The sequence below is a fragment of the Nelusetta ayraudi genome, unplaced genomic scaffold (genome assembly GCF_046127955.1).
Source record: "Nelusetta ayraudi isolate G7.1 ecotype Tasmania unplaced genomic scaffold, CSIRO-AGI_Nayr_v1 ptg000071l, whole genome shotgun sequence".
NCBI lineage: Eukaryota > Metazoa > Chordata > Actinopteri > Tetraodontiformes > Monacanthidae > Nelusetta > Nelusetta ayraudi.
The window spans coordinates 5131683-5152785 of record NW_027466121.1 but is presented as its reverse complement, the minus strand read 5'-3'; the positions used below and the strand labels follow the sequence as shown (position 1 = coordinate 5152785).

Below are 21103 nucleotides of genomic sequence, written 5' to 3'. Positions count from 1 at the left end.
GACATGTGACCTTTAGATGAACCTGTCGCACTAAATCCTCTTTAACAACAGGCCGTCTCTTTCAATCAGCTGCACCTCCGTTCCTGTGTCGAAGCTCAACACCACATCATGAATCTGTCACCTGGACTCACATTGTTCGCACACAATCAATCTGATTGGACCACAAAATCCAACACAGTCACACAACACTTATTTTAGTACCATTTCAGCAAATGTTCAGGCTTTATTTTCTGCATTTATACAGTTCATTAATGCACAATAGGTCTCATATGCTGTGACCCTGTGGTCCCTCCCAGGGTCCAGAGTCTTTCATGTCCCCGACACATAGAACTGCATTTACACAATTAACCTCAGCATGAATGATACTAATTCTGTTCTCCAGGTGGAAGTGTTTTGATATTTTTCAGGTCTTGTTAGAGCTGCTAACCTGTGAAACTGCGCTCTCTCTGTCACAGATACTCAGGCGGTCAGCTTGCATCTGATGTTACTGTCGAGGTCAATGAGACCTCGAGGGGCCATTTGGAGGCGGATGGTTTGGGTATCTGGTCAATATGTGGTCCATGGTTTGTAACGGATCCCCACATTCGCACTGGACACATGTGAAACTGCTAACAATGCAGCACAACTGAGCTCCAACAGACAAACACCTCCATCAACAACAACATCAAGGCCCTGCTGGCTTTTAGCGGCTCCTATTCAAAGCAAAGTGACGTGTGTCGCGGCGCGAACCAATGGCAGCGGAGGGGGCGTGTCCAACTATTTTGTTACAAACACGAATCCGGAGTGAGAAGCCTTTTTCCTGGGTATGTAACCGCTCTTTAAACCGTAATATTCCAAACACTTTGGCTGTTTAGTGACGGTAGGGGTCTGCGTGTCGGTGCTCTGCACCCCCGGAGCCCTGCCACGACCACCCCGGCCCGGGGCTCCGGCCGCCGCTCGGATCGCTCCGACGGCTGCTGTTGAACCGCTCGTCAGCGGCTTGAGATCGGCCAGGAAAACACCGAGCACCGCGGTGGTCGATCCGGTGTCGCCCGGCTGTCAGCGGCTTCAGCCCGCCGATCGGCACCATGTCGTTCTGGTCCCAAGCTTCCCGCCGCCCGCCGGGTGGAAACGCGACCGTGAGCCGGCGGCGAGCACGGAGCCCGAGCCGCTAATGGAGCTCCGAGAGCGGGGAGAGAAGGAGGTGGTGGCAGAGGCGGAGGAGGGAGGGGGAGGGGGGGGGGTGTTGTGGTGGAGCGACAGGCGGGCTCGACATTTTACTCCCCGGCTGCTCGAGTAAACAAAGAGCGAGATTCGAGCTCGGTCGATCTCGCACCGAGGTCTCCGAGGAGAAGCGGATCGCCTGCCCGCCTCGGCTCGACTGCTCGGCGGGGAAAGTGGCAATGATGCTCCGCCGCCGCCGTAGTTCCTGTTCAGTTTGACTTTGGCATTGTTTAGTAAAGGGCAACTGGATTAGGTGCTGTCGTCTGGTGCGCGCGTGTGTGTGTGTGTGTGTGTGTAGGCGGGGAGGGGGTTAAAAATCTAAATCAGCGTTCACTCCACCCCGCGAGGCCCGACTCCATCAGCCCTTCAGCAGCTCTGATGCAGAGCGTCTGTCGGGAGATGGTGTCATTTAGTTCCTTTTAGGACCTTTTGTTTGGGCGGGCAGCCGAGAGCTACAAGCCCACCGACCGCCGGGCGGAGCCTCCACGGAGCTCCCTCTAGGGGTCTCCACTGTCACCCTGCCTCGTTTCGTATTCAACATACCTGTACTTATTCTATCGATAAAGATGGAATATGGGGAGAAAGGGAGAGAATGTGTGTCTACGCTGTCATATCACTTGCGTGTTCAGCTTGTTGCCCCTTCGAAAACCCCGGGCTGGCGGTGTTTGTATTAGCGGGCGGTTGTTAGTAACGGTTGGGGTGGATGGTTGTGAGTGTTAACGCTGCAGTGGAGCCCTGCGGTCGCTGCTGGATCCTCCAGTCGGTTCGGGAGGAAGGAATCCCGATGTTAGCAGCAGCTCCGCCTGTCGAGGCTGAGGGTTTATTTTGGAAGTTCCACCTTTTCGGGGATTTCGCATGACCGACGTGCGCAGTGATTGGCTGAGAGGTTACAAAGAGGCGGGGCTCTGGTTGCAAAGGCTCCCCCCGCCATCTCAGGCCCCTCCCCCACCTACAATGTCACGTGTTTTGTAGAGCCAGGAAGTATGCAAGCGTTGCAGCTCGGCTCGCTTTCCAAAGGACGATTAAAAACCAAAGCAAAGCTGTTTATTAGCTGTTAGCTGCTGTGAGTCGAGTTGTTGTTGTTTACCAGAGAGTCAAGGTCCCGGACTCAGTGAACGAGTGTACATTAACGCCAACACTGAGCCATTGAGTCCAGCTCTACCGTACTGATCATGGGGCGCACAAAGCCAACACTAACACAACTCTTCCCCAGACAGTTTAATCAATGAGTTCACTGTTGTATTTTTGTAGCTAAGGCTAACCTGCCTATGGCGGTCTCAGTCACAACACTTGCACGCAATAGATGCATTTTGTTTAATTTGACCACACTCTATGGGTTGACACGTTCATAAATTCATCTCGTGACGTATAAATCTACATTAGCGTCATACACGACTGACTGACTGGTTTGCTGACTGGCTGCGGACTGACTGGCTGACCGGGATTGTGGCGGTTCAACTCAAAATGGGCGTGCATGGTTGCTGTGCGATAAAGTCTTGACTGACAGCTCGTCTCTTACAATCCACTTCCGTCGCCCCGCCCACAAACTAATCCTCCGAACGCAGCGACCAATGAGCGGTGACCGGGGGCGGACCATATATTTGTAAACTCCGCCCACGTCCACGGCGAACGATCGGAGATTGTTTTCCTCTCGTGGACATTGTCACTTTAGCGGATTACAACTTCAATTGTTCGGCTATAACTCGGTCCTCCGCGGAGCGAAGCAGCTCGGAGCGTCCCGCAGCCTCTCCGCTGAGCTCCGGTGAGGACGGAGAACCGCCGAGCGGACGGATTAACAGAGCAGCAGCATTGGGAGCTGGAGCTGCTGCTGAGGGAGGGTGAGTTCAGTGGAGCAGTCAGCGGCTAACACTGAGAGCTAACTGCCTGCCGTCTCTCACTCGGTCAGGATTCAGCCCGTCACTCGGCGGCTCCTCGCTGGTGAAGAGTGACGGCGAACCGGCTGTAAACTAGTGGAGCTGCCGTTGATCCAACAGTTCCAGCAGCAGCAGTAGATCACAGCTCAGCGGTTAGCTCGCATGTGCTTCCTGTGCTAGTCCACACTGACGGCTGCTGCCGCTGTTGTTTACATTAGCTAGCGGGTACTTAGCCTGCTAGCGGCTAGCAGAGCCACCGGACAGAGAGGGGGGCTGGGGGGGAGCTCTCGGTGTGTTAAAACAGTAGTAAACTCTCTCTCCCTCGCACTCGACACAACAATGAAGGCGACCTGAGCCTGACTGACTGAAGTTCCGTTTGTTTTGCTCACCTGCTTAAAATGGGGTGGTCGGTGCTACAAGGCAGTGCCTCGCTCCCAAATGGCGGGCGGAGAGGAGGGGAGGCGGTGCTGGGACTGGAGCTCGGTGCTGGAGCTCCAGGGCCGTGTAGGGGAATGTGCGGCTGACATCAGCTGCTGTTAAGTCCTTGTTCTTCACACAAACTGCCTTTGTACCGGATGCACGGCAAAGTTGTGTGTCTCCAGTCACCGGCCGCGGCTCATTGCTCAGCCTTCGACATCATTTCATCTCTTTTTGTGTTTGGTTTGTTTGTGTGTTTCCAGTTTCTGTCTCCAGCCGCGTCCCGCTTCCAGCGTCACTGTGTCGCCGCGGTTCACTCGACGTGTGGAGCCGCTTCAACACACCATTATTTCCCCTCATGGTTTTAAAGTTTGATTTCGAGCCCCGTTCCCTTTTATTTTCATTCAGCTGGGTGTTGGTGACTGAGTGCAGGCGCCAGGAGGAGTAGGAGCGCATGAAGCGGCTCCCTGCGTCTCTACAGCAGCACCTGTTTGTTGGGTCGGTGACGTCACCCGTCAGCCTTTGATTGGCTGCGAGAAGGAATAGATGGTTTTACACTCGGCACACGGCAGTTATTTTATTATATTTTTTTGAATGTAGGTCTTTCTCCGCGTGACCATGTTCACTAGTGACTCCTCCCAGTGATGACACTTGTTGAAAACAGACTGGAGGATGGGTTTCTCTTTGACTTCTGTTGGCTTTGCATGAACCTTTTCTGATTTTCTGCTGTACCAATGACAGCCAGTTGTTCTTCTTGTGGTTGCTGCTGCAAGACGCAGTGTAAGACGTGAGGCCTGTGAACGCATCTCTGATTGTGTTAACCAGTCAACTGAGCCACATGAGGATGGAGGCCTCATAATGTTGAGTAAAGTTGCGAGCAGACACTAGAGGATGGCCTCCATCAACCCAGGTAGACAGTGAGAGACTGAGAGAGAAGATTTCTGCCACCTGTTGGTCACTGAAACCAGAGCAGCAGGTTGATGTTTGAAGGATTGAAGATATCTCACAGCCATTGGTGAACGAGCTCTGTGTTGCTTCTCCTCCCTCAGGTCTCTCTGCTCTTTCGAGAATGAGTTCATAATGAAGCGGCGACTGGAGGATCAGGAAACAGTTTTTGCGTCCCAGCAGCAGCAGCAGCGGCGCCTGGCTGGAGGTGCAGAGGCCTTCCAGCACCGAGTGCTGGCTCCTGCTCCTGCTCCATCTCCTGCTCCTGCTCCTGCTTCTGCTTCTGCTCCTGCTCAGGCTGTGTACGAGACAGACAGCATGCAGCCCACCGCAGGCCAGCTCCAGTACTCCGTCCCACAGGGATACCAGGTACCAGCATCTAGCACCATGTCACAGCTAGAGCTTCATCGCACAACACAACACAACAAATGCTTTTTAAAGATTCAAAGATTGTGTTGGTCACATGTCAGGTTCAATGGCAGTCGGTGCAGAACCCGGTGTGATTTTACAGAAAGAGTAAAAAAAAAAAAAAAAAGAAGTTGAAAAATGGCAAATTAAATAGAAGTTTTACAAAGTTAAAAAGATTCCAAGAGTGGCACAGTGGTACAGATGGGGGTGTTTGAAGTGTGATGCAATACAATACAATATGAAATAATATAATATAATTGGTATGATTGAAATGGAAGCACTGTTGATCAGTCTGCAAACTCTGCTGAGTTGTTGCTAATAAATAACTGTGAATAGTGTTGACTCAGTGCTAACAGGTTGCCTGGTCACCCTCTGGTCAGCAGCATGTGACCCCGCTGTGTTTGGACCCTCCAGGTTCCCACCGTGGCACAGAACAGCGGCGGCCATGTGCACGCCCCCAGCCCGGCCGTGCACGCCGGCCCCCACCACCACGGCCCGGCGATCCAGGCCCATGCAGCCGCTGTGATGTCAGGCCACAGCCACACCGCTGCTCCTGCTGCCACTGCACAGGGCCAGCAGTTCCAGAGGCTGAAGGTCAGTGGAACCAGCCAGTCAGTCAGCCAGCTAGTCAGTTAACCAGCCAGCAGTCAGCCAGTCAGCAGTCAACCAGTCAGTAAACCAACCAGTCAGTCAGCAAGCAGTCAACCAGTCAGTCAGTGTTGCTCTTGTCCTAAACATCAGAGTGGCAGTGCAGCAGACGGACTGCTCTCTCATTGACTCTGTGTTTGATTGACCTCCAGGTGGAAGATGCTTTGTCCTATTTGGACCAAGTCAAGCTGCAGTTTGGCAACCAGCCTCAGGTCTACAATGATTTCCTGGACATCATGAAAGAGTTCAAGTCTCAGAGGTGAGGCCACTGTCTGAATCACTTTGAATTGAAGGACTGAAATACAGCAAAAGTGCTTCTTTACGTTATGAAACAGTTTGACTGAGTTTTCTCTTTTTATTTTTATTTTTATTTTTTTATAAATGATATTGTTTCAAATTATTCAATAGAAATGTGGAAGATGATGTCATCAATTTTACAACAACTCTGCTGACTGGTTTGTCCCTGTGCTGCCAGTATCGACACCCCTGGGGTGATCAGCAGAGTGTCGCAGCTTTTCAAAGGTCACCCCGACCTCATCATGGGCTTCAACACCTTCCTGCCGCCGGGCTACAAGATCGAGGTCCAGACCAACGACTTGGTCAATGTCACCACGCCGGGTCAGATCCACCACATCACCCCGCACGGCATCTCGGTCCAGAACATCCCCATCACTGGAGCGGCCACCCAGCAGGTGGCGCCACCACCTCCACCTCCACCTGCTGCTGCTGCTGCTGCTGCTGCTGCTGCTGCAGTGGCAGCCACCACCGCAGCCCCGCCCCCACCCACCCAGACCACGCCCGCCAAGACCAGCAAGGTGGAGACCAGCCACACCTTCACTCATCTACTTTATTTCTTTATTTCATTCCATATATGCCAGTTAGACAGGCACTGCTAACCCTGACTCAGTTAGACAGGCACTGCTAACCCTTAATATAAAATCATACTGACAGAAATTTTAAGTAAGCAAAATTAATAAAACACAAAAAAAGGAAATGAGTGACCTATTGGGAAAAGAGTGAGAAGCGGCACAGCTGCTTCTGTGTGTGTGTGTGTGTGTGTGTGTGTGTGTGTGTGTGTGTGTGTGTGTGTGTGTGTGTGTGTGTGTGTGTGTGTGTGTGTGCATACATATATATATATATATATATATATATATGTATACTGTACTGTATGAAATCATGTTTACATCTGCTCATCTGTCTCCCATCAGTAAGTCATTAATAATGAATGATCATTAAAGGGGACAATGTTTTTTTTTTTGTTTTTGTTTTTTTTTGCTTGATTTCGTCACTGAGGTGATTGCACACTCCATTGATAATGGACCTTGACAGAAACATCACCTGGTGTTAGCTGAAGCTGTGCTTTGTTCAATCAACTCTCTCTCTCTCTCTCTCTCTCTCAGCCCCTCCAGCCTCCCCAGCCTCTGACTCCCAGCAGTCAGAGCAGTCCGTCCGTGCCCTCCTACACCTCGCCCCGCTCGCCGCCCCTGCAGCTCCACCCTCCGCTGGGTGGGACCCCCGCCGGGCCTCCCGTCCAGAACAACCAGCCGGTGGAGTTCAACCACGCCATCAACTACGTCAACAAGATCAAGAACCGCTTCCAGGGCCAGCCGGACATCTACAAGGCCTTCCTGGAGATCCTGCACACCTACCAGGTCACCACCGCCCACTGGTTCACCCTCAACCCAACTCACACTGACCCAGCCTGTCTCAACCGGTGGCTCGCAACCCAACAGTGGGTCCAGTTGAGAAGCTGTGGTCTAAACTGTCACATGGTACAGTGTTGTGGAGGGAGTCTGTCAGTGGCAGCTCTTCACAGAGTCCTCTTCAGTCTTCAGTTGACCACTTTGTGTCCCCTTGTGCAGAAAGACCCTCAGCTACTGGCTGTCATTATCAATATTATTAATATTATTATGGAATCTGCCCTTCAGCAGGAAAAATGTCTGACACACTGTGTTGTCATATAGTGTGCATTCTAATGACATTGTTGTGCCATCCCAAAAGTCACGGCTAGATACCCTTTCACATGGTGCTTTGTTTTTTTTGGCTTTGCAGTGCAGCGTGTGGGTCTTAATGTGGAGTTTGTGTGTTGTTTTGTGTTTCCAGAAGGAGCAGCGCAACGCCAAGGAGGCCGCAGGCAACTACACCCCCACACTGACGGAGCAGGAGGTCTACGCCCAGGTGGCCCGGCTCTTCAAGAACCAGGAGGACCTGCTGTCTGAGTTCGGACAGTTCCTGCCTGACGCCAACAGCTCTGTGGTAACTGCCAACGCCACCTAGTGGACACTTTTCCTCTCACTGGAGGGGAGAACGACCAGAGAACAACATCACATAGAGCACTGTGTTGTTATTGATACTGTGTGTGTGTGTGTGTGTCTCCTCAGCTGTTGAGTAAGACCACGGCGGAGAAGGCGGAGTCGGTGAGGAACGACCACGGCGGCACCGCCAAGAAGCTGCAGCTCAACAACAAGCAGAGGCCCAATCAGAACGGCTGCCAGATCCGCCGCCACCCGGCCCCCGGGGCCACGCCCCCCATCAAGGTACACACCAGTGTGTAGTATAGAATAGAAGCCTTTATTGATCTCACATTGGGGAGATTTGCATCATTGCAGCAACAATGTAGTTGATCCGGATTCTTCTTTATGACCACATTCAGATTCTCACAGCTTGTGTTTGGTTTATTTTCTGTGGCTGCAGAAGAAGCCCAAGTTACTGAGCCTGAAGGACTCGTCGATGGCAGAGGCCAGCAAACATGGAGTGGGGACAGAGTCTCTGTTCTTTGAGAAGGTAACTGGAATTCAGTCTCCAGGCCAATAAAAGCAAACCGCTGATCGACGGCGGTCAGTTTGAGATTTGTACAAAAACTAAAATCCAGAATCGTCAGGAACAGAAAGAGAGAAATGGTTGCGATATTGTTTAAATGGGATTGTATTGAATGAAGTGAAAAGTTAATATCAAGTCCTGGAGTACGATGCACATCTCATTCTGAACTGGACTCCTCACTCAAACTCTCACAGGTGCGCAAGGCCTTGCGAAGTGCAGAGGCTTACGAGAACTTCCTGCGGTGTTTGGTGATTTTCAATCAGAAGGTCATCTCCAGGGCTGAGCTGGTGCAGCTGGTGCTTCCCTTCTTAGGGTGAGTCTGCTGCAAATATCTACACATTCACTTCATCCAAGTCAACACTTCCCACAAAACCTTTGTTTTTGTCTTGCAGAAAATTTCCCGAGCTGTTCAATTGGTTCAAGAACTTCCTGGGCTACCGCGAAGTGTCGCACATGGACACCTACCCCAAGGAACGAGCCACCGAGGGCATCGCCATGGAGATCGACTACGCCTCCTGCAAGAGGCTGGGCTCCAGCTACAGAGCCCTGCCCAAGAGCTACCAGCAGCCCAAGTGCACCGGCAGAACGCCGCTCTGCAAAGAGGTAAGCGGGGAGGAGGAACCGCAGAGAACAGCTGGACATCATGGGTGGGGTCCAAGGTTTCAGTCTGAAATGGATTTTAAATCCTGTTGAAAAAGAAGTTTGATAAAAAGCAAAGTTCTTAGCGAATTCAGGACCACTGAAAACAATTTAGCTTTTTTGATATAATTTGTTATTATTATTATTATTATTATTATTATTATTATTATTATTATTATTATTATTGTCATTACATATATTGAGAAAGGGGAGGTAGTTCAGCCTACAGTAAGGTAGGTGGCAGTCAGGCACTTATCAAACTGATTGCCACCTGCTGAAACGAAGAAGAAGAAGAAGAAGAAGAAGAAGAAGAAGAAGAAGAAGAAGAAGAAGAAGAAGAAGAAGAAGAAGAAGAAGAAGAAGAAGAAGAAGAAGAAGAAGAAGAAGAAGAAGAAGAAGAAGAAGAAGAAGAAGAAGAAGCTCAACTCAAGTTTGAAAGTTTATGTAGACTTTAAAAAGTTGAGTATAAAAGCTCAGTGGTTGTCAACTGGTGAAGTCTCAGGACCCACATTTTTTTTTTCTTATCATGGTTGCGACCCAAATTTATTTCACATAGAATAAAAACTCTTCCACTTTCTATCATGTCGAAGTAAATAATTGAATTGTGTGTCCTGCAAAATAAATGTCCCAACGTTTTCTCTACAAATCTGTATGTTGAAACTGCCCAAGAAGCTGTGACCCACTTTTGGGTCGCGACCCACTGGTTGAGAAACGCTGCAATGTGTTGATTCGTGCTCAGACCCTGCCTGTGCAGGATGTATCTGACTTGAAGGTTCCCCAGGACCCTAAAGATGTTTTGTGTTGTGGTGTTCAGGTGTTAAATGACACCTGGGTGTCGTTCCCCTCCTGGTCCGAGGACTCCACCTTCGTCAGCTCCAAGAAGACCCAGTATGAGGAGCACATCTACAGGTGTGAGGACGAACGCTTTGAGGTAAATCCAAAAGTCAAAGATCTTCTTCTTCCCCTTCTTCTTCTTCCTGGAAATAAGGAGCCAACACATACAGAGTCTAGACCAGTGGTGGGCCAACTGTTGACCGGTGGGCCACAGTGGGGTCTAAAATGTGCCAGAGGGGCCAGAGCAGCCCCACAGTGTTGAGCTCTTTATTGAAATGACTGTGGAAACATGGAGGACGTACAGCTGTCATGAATGACCCGCTATTCACATCACTTCTTCACTTCCAGCGGGCCAAGTTAAAAAGCTCAACAGTTTGCACCTCCGGCTCTATTTTAACCCCTGCTGTTGCTGCTCTCAGCTGGACGTGGTGCTGGAAACCAACCTGGCCGCCATCAGAGTCCTGGAGACGGTGCAGCGCAAGTTGTCGCGCATGTCGGCGGAGGAGCAGGCCAAGTTCCGTCTGGACAACACGCTGGGCGGCTCGTCGGAGGTGGTCCACCGCAAGGCCATCCAGCGGATATACGGCGACAAGGCGGCCGACATCATCGACGGGCTGAAGAAGAACCCGGCCGTCTCGGTGCCCATCGTGCTCAAGAGGTGAGGGAGGAGCTCCGGCCTGTGGGCGGTGGCAGCGCCTCATGTGTACACACACCTGCTTTTCTGTAGCCCAGACTGCTGCTGGCAGCTTCACATAGGATCTTTGATTTTGCTGTGTTTTTGTGAGTGTGAATACGACTGCTGAGACTTCCCGCTTGGCGCAGCTCCCCAGTGTTGACCCAATAGAAATGAAAAGATGTCCTCTTTGGTCATGATCTCCCCACCAGGTTAAAGACCAAGGAGGAGGAGTGGCGGGAAGCCCAGCGAGGCTTCAACAAGATCTGGAGGGAGCAGAATGAGAAGTATTACCTCAAGTCTCTGGACCACCAGGGCATCAACTTCAAGCAGAACGACACCAAAGTGCTTCGCTCCAAGTCGCTGCTCAACGAAATCGAGAGCATTTACGACGAGGTACTCGCATTGCAGTACTCACACATACCAAGTACTTCATAAGATTGTTACACGTGTTTTTTTTATTGCTAATGGAAATAAATCGAATCAAATCAAATACATGGGTGCACTGCTAGTGTGGCTGTGTGTGATGGAGCAGAGTTTGAGAACCTGCTGGAACCTTCTGCTGTCACTCTGCTGCAGCGCCAGGAGCAGGCGTCAGAGGAGAGCGCCACCGCCGCCGCCGGCCCCTCAGGGCCCCACTTGACGCTGACCTACGAGGACCGGCAGATCTTGGAGGACGCCGCCGCCCTCATCATCCACCACGTCAAGCGGCAGAGCGGCATCCAGAAGGACGACAAGTACAAGATCAAGCAGATCGTCCAGCACCTGCTGCCCGACCTGCTCTTCTCCCAGCGGGGCCAGCTGTCCGACCTGGAGGAGGAAGAGGAAGAGGAGGAAGAGGAGGTGGACCTGGACCACGTCGCAGCCAAGAAGCACAACGGCGTCCCAGGCGGCGCCGGCGGAAGCCCGTCCAAGTCCAAGCTGTTGTTCGGTAGCGCGGCGGCGGCGGCGGCGACGAGGCTGCGCGGCTGCGACGAGGCCTACAACCTCCTGTACGTCAACAACAACTGGTACATCTTCCTGCGGCTGCACCAGACGCTCTGCTGCCGCCTGCTGCGCCTGTACTGCCAGGCCGAGCGGCAGCTGGAGGAGGAGCTGAGGGAGCGCCAGTGGGAGCGAGACGTCCTGGGACTGAAGAAGGACAAGAGCGAGCACCCGGCCGTCCAGCTGCGACTCAAGGAGCCCAGTGAGTAGCACCACGGGGGTCAAGAGGTCAAGGAGAAAACTAGACTGACACACTGGCTCACACTCATCCAACAGCAGAAGAGTGCAGTGATTGATGATGTAGTTCAGATGAGGGCTGCAACTAACCATTGTTTTTGCTGTGGCCTGATCTCGTGATTATTTCCTTTCCATTAGTCTTGATTATCTTCTCTATTTTTCAGCTATTTTATTTGAGAAGTAACTCTCATCAGAGAGACTAACCCGAGACTTCCCTGGCCCCAGTCACCTCCTCCAGCTCATCCAGTGGGCATTCCCAGTGGGACATGCCTGGAACACCTCTCCAGGGAGGCGTCCAAAACAGAGGCCCGAGCCACCTCGGCTGGTTGCTCTCCATGTGGAGGAGCAGCGGCTCTACTCCAAGCTCCTCCTGGGTGACCCAGTTCCTCACCCTGTCTCCGCAGTGCTAGCATGCAACGCTAGCTGAGATCCACAGAGTTGATCCAATGAGTTTGGCAGCTTTATTTTCTGTGAAATGCTCCCAAACTTTAGAAGCTTTGGCCGGCGGGGTGTAAACAACGAGGGACACTGGAGCGGGATTTTATCATTCAGCAATTTAACATGGCGGTAGCACAACGCGTCAGCGCTTAAAGTTTCAATTCAATTTTTGTTGTGGATTATATTGAGTCATCATTTAGATAAAAGATTCCATCTCTGACCCACCTAGAGATGTTGTTTTCTCACCTTGCATGGGGAGATTGCTGAGATTCTTCCAAAAGGAAACCTGGAGGTGTTTAGCCCTCTGTTTACAGCTGTCAAAGTTGACTTTTAGCTCTCTGCTGCTTTGTTGGACCTTCCTGGTGAACAGCAGCAGCGTCAAGAGGACAGGACACACACCTGTCTGGGAGTGGTGTCGTTGCCCTGAGTGACATCACAAAAGGATGATTACCGCCATTCCTCGTTTTAGCGAGCGCTTTTTGAAAAGTGGGGAAGGCAGGAGAAGTAGAAGATGGTGTTGCTAGCAGGTGTCGCTAAGGGTTCGGGTTCTCTGAAACGACTTCTTCTTCAGCTCTTTCATCTCATGGCTCTTGTCGTCTTTGTCCCCCTCTAGTGGACATCGAAGTGGAGGACTACTACTCAGCCTTCCTGGAGATGGTGAGGAACCTGCTGGACGGAAACATGGAGGCGTCGCAGTACGAGGACTCGCTGAGGGAAATGTTCACCATCCACGCCTACATCGCCTTCACCATGGACAAACTCATCCAGAGCATCGTCCGCCAGGTCAGCCTCCCACCCTCCAACTGTCTCTCCTCCTGCTTCCGGACGGAGACAGAACCTCTGTGGAGGTTCTCAGCCGTCCAGGTGGTCTTCGTGTAGAAGGTGAAGTTGAGGCCACTGGACTTGTTGTTACAATCTTGAATAAAGCAAAACGTCTTCACGATTGTAACGACAAGCTCAGTGTACGTTAAGAACAACTCCAGTTGAATTAACTTCAGTCATCTGGATTCAACCGGATCTGTTCTTCATGTAGAAGTCCAGTTGTTCTACGTTAAGAAGAGGTCCAGTTGAATCAACTTGATGGTTCTAAAGTCTGTAGCCAGTCAGTGGCCTCGTCTCACCCTCTCCTCCCGCCCCTCCCTGCAGCTCCAGCACATCGTGAGCGATGAGATCTGCGTGCAGGTGCTTGACCTCTACCTCTCGGAGAGCGGCGCCGGCGCCACAGGTGGGGCGACGCCCACTCAGCCCTCGCGCAGCTTGGCCGAAGGCATCTACCAGCGGAAGGCTGAGCAGATCATGTCTGAGGAGAACTGCTTCAAGGTGAGTTGGGGCCCCAACACCAGGGGGCGCAACCAGGATGAGCGGCGGTGGACTGAGCGCCTGATGTGTCTCCGCCTCAGGTGATGTTTGTGAGGAGCCGCGGGCAGGTGCAGCTGACGGTGGAGCTGCTGGACACGGAGGAGGAGAACTCTGACGAGCCCATGGAGGTGGAGGTGAGGCGCTCGGTGTCGACCGTCAGGTTCCGGCCCGTTTCACCGCTGAACAGAGTGGGAAAAATCCAAAGGCCGTTTCATTTGTTGAGCAAATGCAGAAAGACAACGACGGCACTGTGGAGGCCAATAGGAATCCAGTATTGCAGTGAGTCCAGGTCATTAAAGTCAATCAATCAGCCAACCAATCTGATGATTGGAGTTTCTGCCTCCTCACAGTAACCAGCAGGTGGCAGTAGACTAATGGATGATGTCACTGCACTCATGACAGTGATGATTGAAGTCAATGTTCCCACGTGCAGATCAGTCACTTTGGCCATGTTAAGTTTCTTCAGGTGAACTGCTGATGTTGGTGGACTCGTCCACTTCCTGGTGTTGCTTCACCCGTCAACCATCTCATCCACAACATGTCCTCCCACTCTACGTTCCGACATGCTCCACTCATTTTTTTGGTTGCCTTTGTCTGGTTCAGCCAGCGAAAAACCAGTCGGGCGACGACGCATTCAAAAATATAATTTCCGTTGTTATTTTTCCTTTTGTTTGCAGCGTTGGTCTGATTATGTTGGACGCTACTTAAACCCAGATTCCACCACACCTGAGTTGAGGGAGCACCTCGCCCAGAAGCCTGTGTTTCTCCCCAGGTACCAAGACTGAGGAACTGAGCCCCAGCGATAGACTGCTTCTGGACCAGGTTCTGGACCAGAACCAGTCTATCGCTGGGGCCAAGACCCTGTTGTATTTTCAATGTTTCTTCTGATTTCTTAGCTATAGATTTTCTTTTCTTCATGACTATTTTCCCTCTGCTGCTTTGAAGCCCAATTTGACCCCCTGAACTTGAACTTGCTCTGACCCTCTCCACATGCACACATGTCAGGGCTGCAAAAAAAAATTAAACTCTAGCTGCTCCAGAGCGCCACCTGGTGGTAAAAACACTTAGTTGGGCCTAGCACCAATCTAGGAAGGTCGTAGAGAGATGGGCCAAAAATCCACCCATTCATCGTTTCAAGAGCGACATTTCATGCATTCTGACCTTTGACCTCTGAACCTCCAAGTGAGTTATTTCCATTTGTTTGAACAAAATCTAGCACAAAAGTCAGACAGTGGAAGTACGGGGGGCTTGAAAATTTAGTACGAGCCAGACGAGACCTTGATGATGAAAAGTTATCCACAAAACTCGTAAGAGCTCCGCAGTTTCCATATGATGGCCCTTAAAATCGCCCTAGAAACACCATGAAACTGAAATGCCCCCAGCGGCCACTAGGGGGCATCAGACACGGCAGACTCAGTCCCTTAAACGCTGCTGGCAGCTTTAAGTTTTTTTTCCTTTACTTTTATTTTTATTTTTGCCATCTCATCCGTGTGGAGGTCCAACATGGTGCCTGCTCCTCTGACAGTAGCAGCTCCTCGGTCCCAGTGGTGGACTGAGCCTGGTTCTGTGGACTGAAGCAGCTTCTGTGGACTTGTGGTCTCACCAGGAACCTGAGGCGGATCAGGAAGTACCAGAAGGGCCGCGAGCAGCTGGACAAGGAGGCGTGCGAGGGCGGCAGGAAGTCCCTGGACAAGGAGAAGATGGAGTGCATGTTCAAGCTCAACTCCTACAAGATGGTCTACGTCTTCAAGTCTGAGGACTACATGTACCGCCGCACCGCCCTGCTCAGGGCCCACCAGGTGGGGTGCTGCTGCGCTACGCTCTCCTCCTCCTCCTCTTCCATCTCCTCCTACTACTCCTCTTCCTCCTGCTCCTCCTCACCCTCTTCCTCCTTTTCCTTCTCTTCCTCCTGCATTTGCTTCTCCTCCGCCTCCTCCTTTTACTTCTCCCCTCTTCCCCCTCCTTCTATTCCTCCTCTCTATTACTTCCTCCGCCTCCTCCTGCAGGAAGCTTGACAAGAGTTTTGAAGCTTGTCCTGCAGTTGGAGATGTTGTGTGTGTGATGGTCCTCCTGCTCCACTGAGATCACCCCTGTATTTTCATGTTTCAGCATCCAGCCAAGTTGACCCTGTTTTCTGTCAGAAGTTATTCAAGTTTTTAAAAGAAAATACGACTGAATTCTTTTGGCGGGTTTTGGTTTTAAAAGTGTGTGTGTGTGTGTGTGTGTGTGTGTGTGTGTGTGTGTGTGTGTGTGTGTGTGTGTGTGTGTGTGTGTGTGTGTGTGTGTGTGTGTGTGTGTGTGTGTCGCCCTACAGTCTCATGAGAGGGTCAGCACGCGGCTGCACAGCCGCTTCCAGGCGTGGCTCAACTCGTGGGCGGAGGACCATGTGGGGGTCGAGCAGAGCGCGGCGAGCGGCCGCTGGCTGCTGGGTGAGGGCGGCGATGGCCTGGTGCCCTGCGTCACCCGGTGCCAGCCAGAGGTGCTGCACTTCAGGACCATCAACAAGTACCGGGTCCAGTACGGCCCTGCCCCTCCCCCCAGCAAGGCCCCTCCCCCCAGCAAGGCCCCTCCCCCCAGCAAGGCCCCCTAGTGGTGGCGGAGGGGAGGTTCAGCGGTTTTTAAGGCCACGCTGGGAGCACAGCGGCGCCACCTGCCGTCTGCGGCTGGACGTCACCCAGTTTGAGCAGCATTTTTAGCTGGAGACCTTCTCTCCTCTTCTTCTCCTTCTTCACTGCTACTGGGCCACTGGTGCCAAAACCCTGGAGGAGCTCCAGGAGACCAAGTTCTCCACCAGCAGCCACACCTCCTCCTCCAGCTCCTCCCCCTCCCCCACCTTCAGCTACTCCTCCTCCAGTTACACCTCGTCCTCCTCCTTCAACTACACCTCCTCCTCCTCCTCCTCCTCCTCCTCCTCCAGCTACACCTCCTCCAATCAGACGTCCCTCCAGCAGCCACCTGGACCAGACAGACAGACAGACAGACAGACTGGTGCTTTTTTTCTACTTCCCTTCAGTCAAGTCTGGACTTGTGACCTCTGACCTCTTGGAGGTGGAGGTGGGTTTCTGTTTTCCTCAGTGCTGCCCCCCAGTGTCCAGGAGGTCGGTCGGCAGACAAGTGCACTTATTCAGCAACAGAGGGCGCGCCACTGAAGCCCCGCCCCCCAAGCTGCCACTCTGCCACCAGATGGCGCTCAGACTCTGATGAAGCTGCAGTTTGAACAGTTGGAGCTGCTGGAGACCACAGTCCAGCTGCTGAATGTCTCCTGCTGCCACTGTGTGTCCACCTTGTTGTGTGTATGTATTATATATATAAAGTTCTATCAAACACAACTGCCCCCCCCTCCCCTGAAGCAACAACAACCTTTTTTAAAAAAAACAACTGCCCTCCGCCAGGACACCAGCATGCGCGCGCACACACACACACACACACACACACACACACACACACACACACACAGAGTCAGTTCTCAGTGTAAATATAGTGTACATAGTCTCAGACTTTTTATGACAGGTGTGTGTTGTTGTGCTCGTTGTTCAACTTTCCAACTCGACTGTGACTTCGGTGATGAATTAAACTAAAGTCAGTGATGTACATTGGAAAAAAGGACAAACCATTTATTACACTTTTTACCAAAGGGAGTTGATTATTAAAAAATAGCTGTGCCCCCCCCCCATTCCTCCACTCCTTTATGTAGTTTTTTTTTTCTTTTTGATTTCTGTAGTCAAAATGTGCAAAAGTAGAAAATGTATCCAAGTCTTTCAGTTTTTATATATGAGAAAAAAATAAGATGTGTTGTCGTTTATTTTTTTTTTCTTCCGATTGTGACATTTGGCTGGTATGAAACACACAACACCCTCCCCACACAGACACACACACACACGCACACACACACACACACCCCTCAGCCTATTTTTGATAATGGAAGAAGTCACACAAGCATGATGTCTTTAGTCCCTTTATTTAGACATTATTTAAAGTAATAATAATAAAAATGACCTTTGTAGCCGATGGAAGCTTCCTGGAGTCGTCGAGTGATTCATTGATTTGACTGATTTTACTTCTCAGAACAGGAGCTGCTGCTGTTGCAGAGAGGTGTTGAAAGGCTGCACAACTTTCTGACCAGATTTTTTACTATATTGGTTTTGTGAATGTGTTCTCCTCTTGTCCAGCAGAGGGCGCCCCTCACCTGCATCACAAGGAGGCCATTGACCTCGGAGATAAAGAACTATTTCCTGTGGGAATGATGGATATCGGATGAATTCAGTGTTCCTCAGCAGAGCTTCTTCACTTTTTCATCATCGTAGAAAACGTTCCACATCTCCTGAAGTCGTTAAACATTGAACCGAAGATTCACTCCGTTGCTTCAGGAGGAGGTTTCTGTCTGGGGGTTCAAGCGTCTCATCCCTCTCCAAGCGCTTCTTTGGAGTTCCTGCAGGGGGCGCTCAAGGCGACCTAGTACACCTACCAATTCAAGAAATGTTACTTGAATTTCGAACAGCAGAGTAATAAAAGCTCAGTTCGAAAAAAAAAAAAGGTTAGCATATGTAATACTATTCCTCCTGAAAGATGGCTCGAGAAACAACAAGCAAACATTTATTCCTACTTTAGGAGCAACAATGTCATCACGTTTGGATTTGTAGTTGTCACTTCAATGCCCCTTGTTCTGCAAAAACAATGTTGCTTCTAGCATTGACTGCGTACAATAAGGAATGATAAATATCTAGTGAACTCGGAGGGAGAAACCTTCATCCATCATCGTTTGTCCATATATCTATATATATATACATACATACATATATATTTTAGAGTTTGTGTTAATACAACACACACAGTTGTGTGACACTATGAAGAGAATTGTAAACCAAAAAAAACAAGCTGTGATATTAGTGGTAATATTTACAGGCAGGTGTTATTAAAAAAAAAAACCCAAAAAAAACGGGATATAATATGTATTTGTGTATCATGTATACATAGATTTGTGTATATGTGTGTGTTTATTGTATGTGTGCGTGTGAGGAGGGGGGGTCACTGAGGCTTTGTTCTCTCCTCACCCCTCCCTCCACCAAAAGCTCTTCTGCATGATTTCTTCCTTGAAGTTCTGCTCTCACTGCTGAACCTGCTGATGACTGGAGACCCACAGAACCAGACAGCCGCTATTGTCCCTCGGCCGCTCTCACCACCCACAGTGCAATGCAATTAACTCGCTGACTGGGAGCCTCCGTCCATCCGTCCATCCGTCCGGCTGTCCGTCCGTCCTCGCAGGGTTCCGATGAGCCGGAGCCGAGCGCTGCTTTCAGACGGAACGTTCCGCTGCTCCTGAATCTTTGACTCGGGAGGAAAAACAGTTACAACATTGGACGTCTGCTGGTTCTGAGTCTGGAGAAGAGTTCTGACTCAGTCAAAGAGTTCTGAAGAGTTCTGACTCTGTCAAAGACATCAGAGGCGTTGCTGAATGAGGGCAGACTGTCCAAAACTGGGATGTATTTTTAGGGTGTTTTTTTTTTTTGTAAGTGTGGACAGTTTTGAAGAAGAAGAAGAAGTGTGAAACAGAGCAGCTATTAATAACACAAAAAGCTCTTATCACTTATTTCACAGCTGATTGGTCTTGGGCTACTCATTATTTTACTATGTCTGTTTAAAATTGTGGGGTGACACGGTGGCGCAGTGGTTAGCGCTGCCGCCTCACAGCAAGAAGGTCGTGGCTTCGATTCCGGGGCCCGAGCCTGGGCCCTTTCTGTGTGGAGTTTGCATGTTCTCCCTGCGTCTGTGTGGGTTCTGTCTGGGTTCTCCGGCTTCCTCCCACACTCCAAAGACATGCGTGTGAGGTCAATTGAATATTCTAAATTGTCCGTAGGTGTGCATGTGAGTGTGAATGGTTGTTTGTCTCTATGTGGCCCTGCGATGAACTGGCGACTTGTCCAGGGTGTCACCCTGCCTTCGTCCTAAGACAGCTGGGATAGGCTCCAGCAGACCCCCGTGACCCTGAATAGGAATAAGCGGGTATTGAAGATGAATGAATGAATGAATGAATGTTTAAAATTGTATGCTGTCATAGTGCAAGAGTAAAACACAGGTGTAAAGAGTTCAGTAAGTTATAATAAACAGTCCAAAATATGGAGAAGATAATTGTGACTAATTGAAACCATAGTCAATAGATTAGTCGACAACAAAATGAATGGTTATTATTGCAGGAGTCCCTCACACGCAGAGACCATGTTGTCCAGCCTGCCATGCTTCACGGCCTTCACAGCTGGATCTGCAGTTCAGCTCTAAAATGTTCAAGTTCCTCCATCTTGAGAAGGTCCCACCTCAAGACATGTTTGTCCAGAGGAAACCAGTCGTGCTCCCTTGAGGGGTGATGAGGACAGGAAGTGTCTGCGGCTGCTGGCTGACGTTCAGCACCAATAACCCAAAAAAAAGACCAATGAGACCAGAAGGAAGCTGCAGCTCTTCTAGCAGCCATGCAGGACTCTTTGTGCTTCACCGACTGTAAAAAGTTTTGAAACATTCAACAACTCACCATTTAAGTCTGTACTGTCCATCTTCACACCTTTACTGAAGACCAGTCGGATCGGTTCTCAGAGATCCTCTGAACCTGTGTTCCTCAGCTGCTGGAGTCTCAGGACCACAATCACGTTTCTCCTCATCATCGAGTCAAAGTCAATGGGCCAGATCCACAAAGCCATTGCGCAGCTTTCGTGCCAGAAAATCCTTGTAAACAGCACTAAAAAAACAATGCGTCCTTCTATGCAAATAGGCCTCATTGGAAACAGCAGCAGATCCACACAGAGTTTGCGTCCACGTCCGCACCCACTGACGACAGACGTACACACTGCCTGCCAAAACCAGGTGGCGCAGTTTCCGTCTGTCAAGTGTTTCTGGCATCAGAGCAACTCTCTCTGATGATTAGGTGTGTATATATATATCTTATGAAATATAAAATTTACACGGTGGCGCAGTGGTTAACGCTGCCGCCTCGCAGCAAGAAGGTCGTGGCTTCGATTCCGGGCCTGGGACCTCCCTGTGTGGAGTTTGCATGTTGTCCCTGTGTCTGCGTGGGTTCTGTCCGGGTTCTTTGGCTTCCTCCCACACTCCAAAAACATGCATGCGAGGTCAATTGAACTCTCTTGTCTTCTCTCGCGACTTGTCCAGGGTGGAACCCTGCCTTCGCCCTAAGAAAGCTGGGATAGGCTCCAGCAGACCGCCGTGACCCTGAGCTCAGGAAGAAGCTGGTATGGTTTATTATGTTGCTGTTAGCATGGGGCGAACATGCTAAACCTCCCCAGAGGATGTCACAGACCGGTGTGTGTACTGTGCTTGGGGCTGTGACAATGTTTGGAGAGACGTGTGCGACTGTCTCTTTCTGGGCGCGAGTTCGGGAGAAATCCTGCCTACGTGTCATTTGCCGACAGAAATTCAACTTTCTGACGTCTTACAACTTGAAGTGAAACATCAGACGCAGCTTTCGATGGATTTGATCATATTTGTGGAAAATGTCGTGAAACTTGGTGCCAACATGTGTTTTGTTTTCGCTCCTATTTTTAGCCCAGCGGTTATGGTCGTGTGTCAGCTTCCTTTTAGTGATGCAGCCGTTTGTTGAAATGTAAGTGTGACTAAATATATC

General features: G+C 50.6%; 1 protein-coding gene across 4 annotated transcripts; it reads left to right on the top strand.

Annotated features, from left to right (window-relative positions):
- The first annotated feature begins 681 nt into the window (after positions 1 to 681).
- Positions 682 to 17492, top strand: LOC142899339 (paired amphipathic helix protein Sin3a-like). 4 transcript variants are annotated; one of them, XM_076042887.1, is made up of 22 exons: positions 2607 to 3041; positions 4544 to 4693; positions 4724 to 4808; positions 5262 to 5441; positions 5648 to 5754; positions 5971 to 6310; positions 6896 to 7147; positions 7599 to 7751; positions 7877 to 8032; positions 8190 to 8279; positions 8510 to 8628; positions 8708 to 8918; positions 9769 to 9885; positions 10208 to 10446; positions 10674 to 10857; positions 11041 to 11647; positions 12734 to 12903; positions 13267 to 13440; positions 13521 to 13613; positions 14157 to 14251; positions 15086 to 15278; positions 15794 to 17492. In XM_076042887.1, exons 2-22 carry the CDS (start codon positions 4575 to 4577, stop codon positions 16067 to 16069), a joined length of 3960 nt encoding a protein of 1319 aa, XP_075899002.1. In that variant the 5' UTR covers positions 2607 to 3041; positions 4544 to 4574; the 3' UTR covers positions 16070 to 17492. The 4 variants fall into 4 exon arrangements, with proteins under 4 accessions (XP_075899003.1, XP_075899004.1, XP_075899001.1 ...); XM_076042888.1 differs by lacking the exon at positions 2607 to 3041 and adding an exon at positions 682 to 803 and having other exon boundaries at positions 4544 to 4808; XM_076042886.1 differs by having other exon boundaries at positions 2606 to 3041; positions 4544 to 4808.
- The last annotated feature ends 3611 nt before the right edge of the window (positions 17493 to 21103 follow it).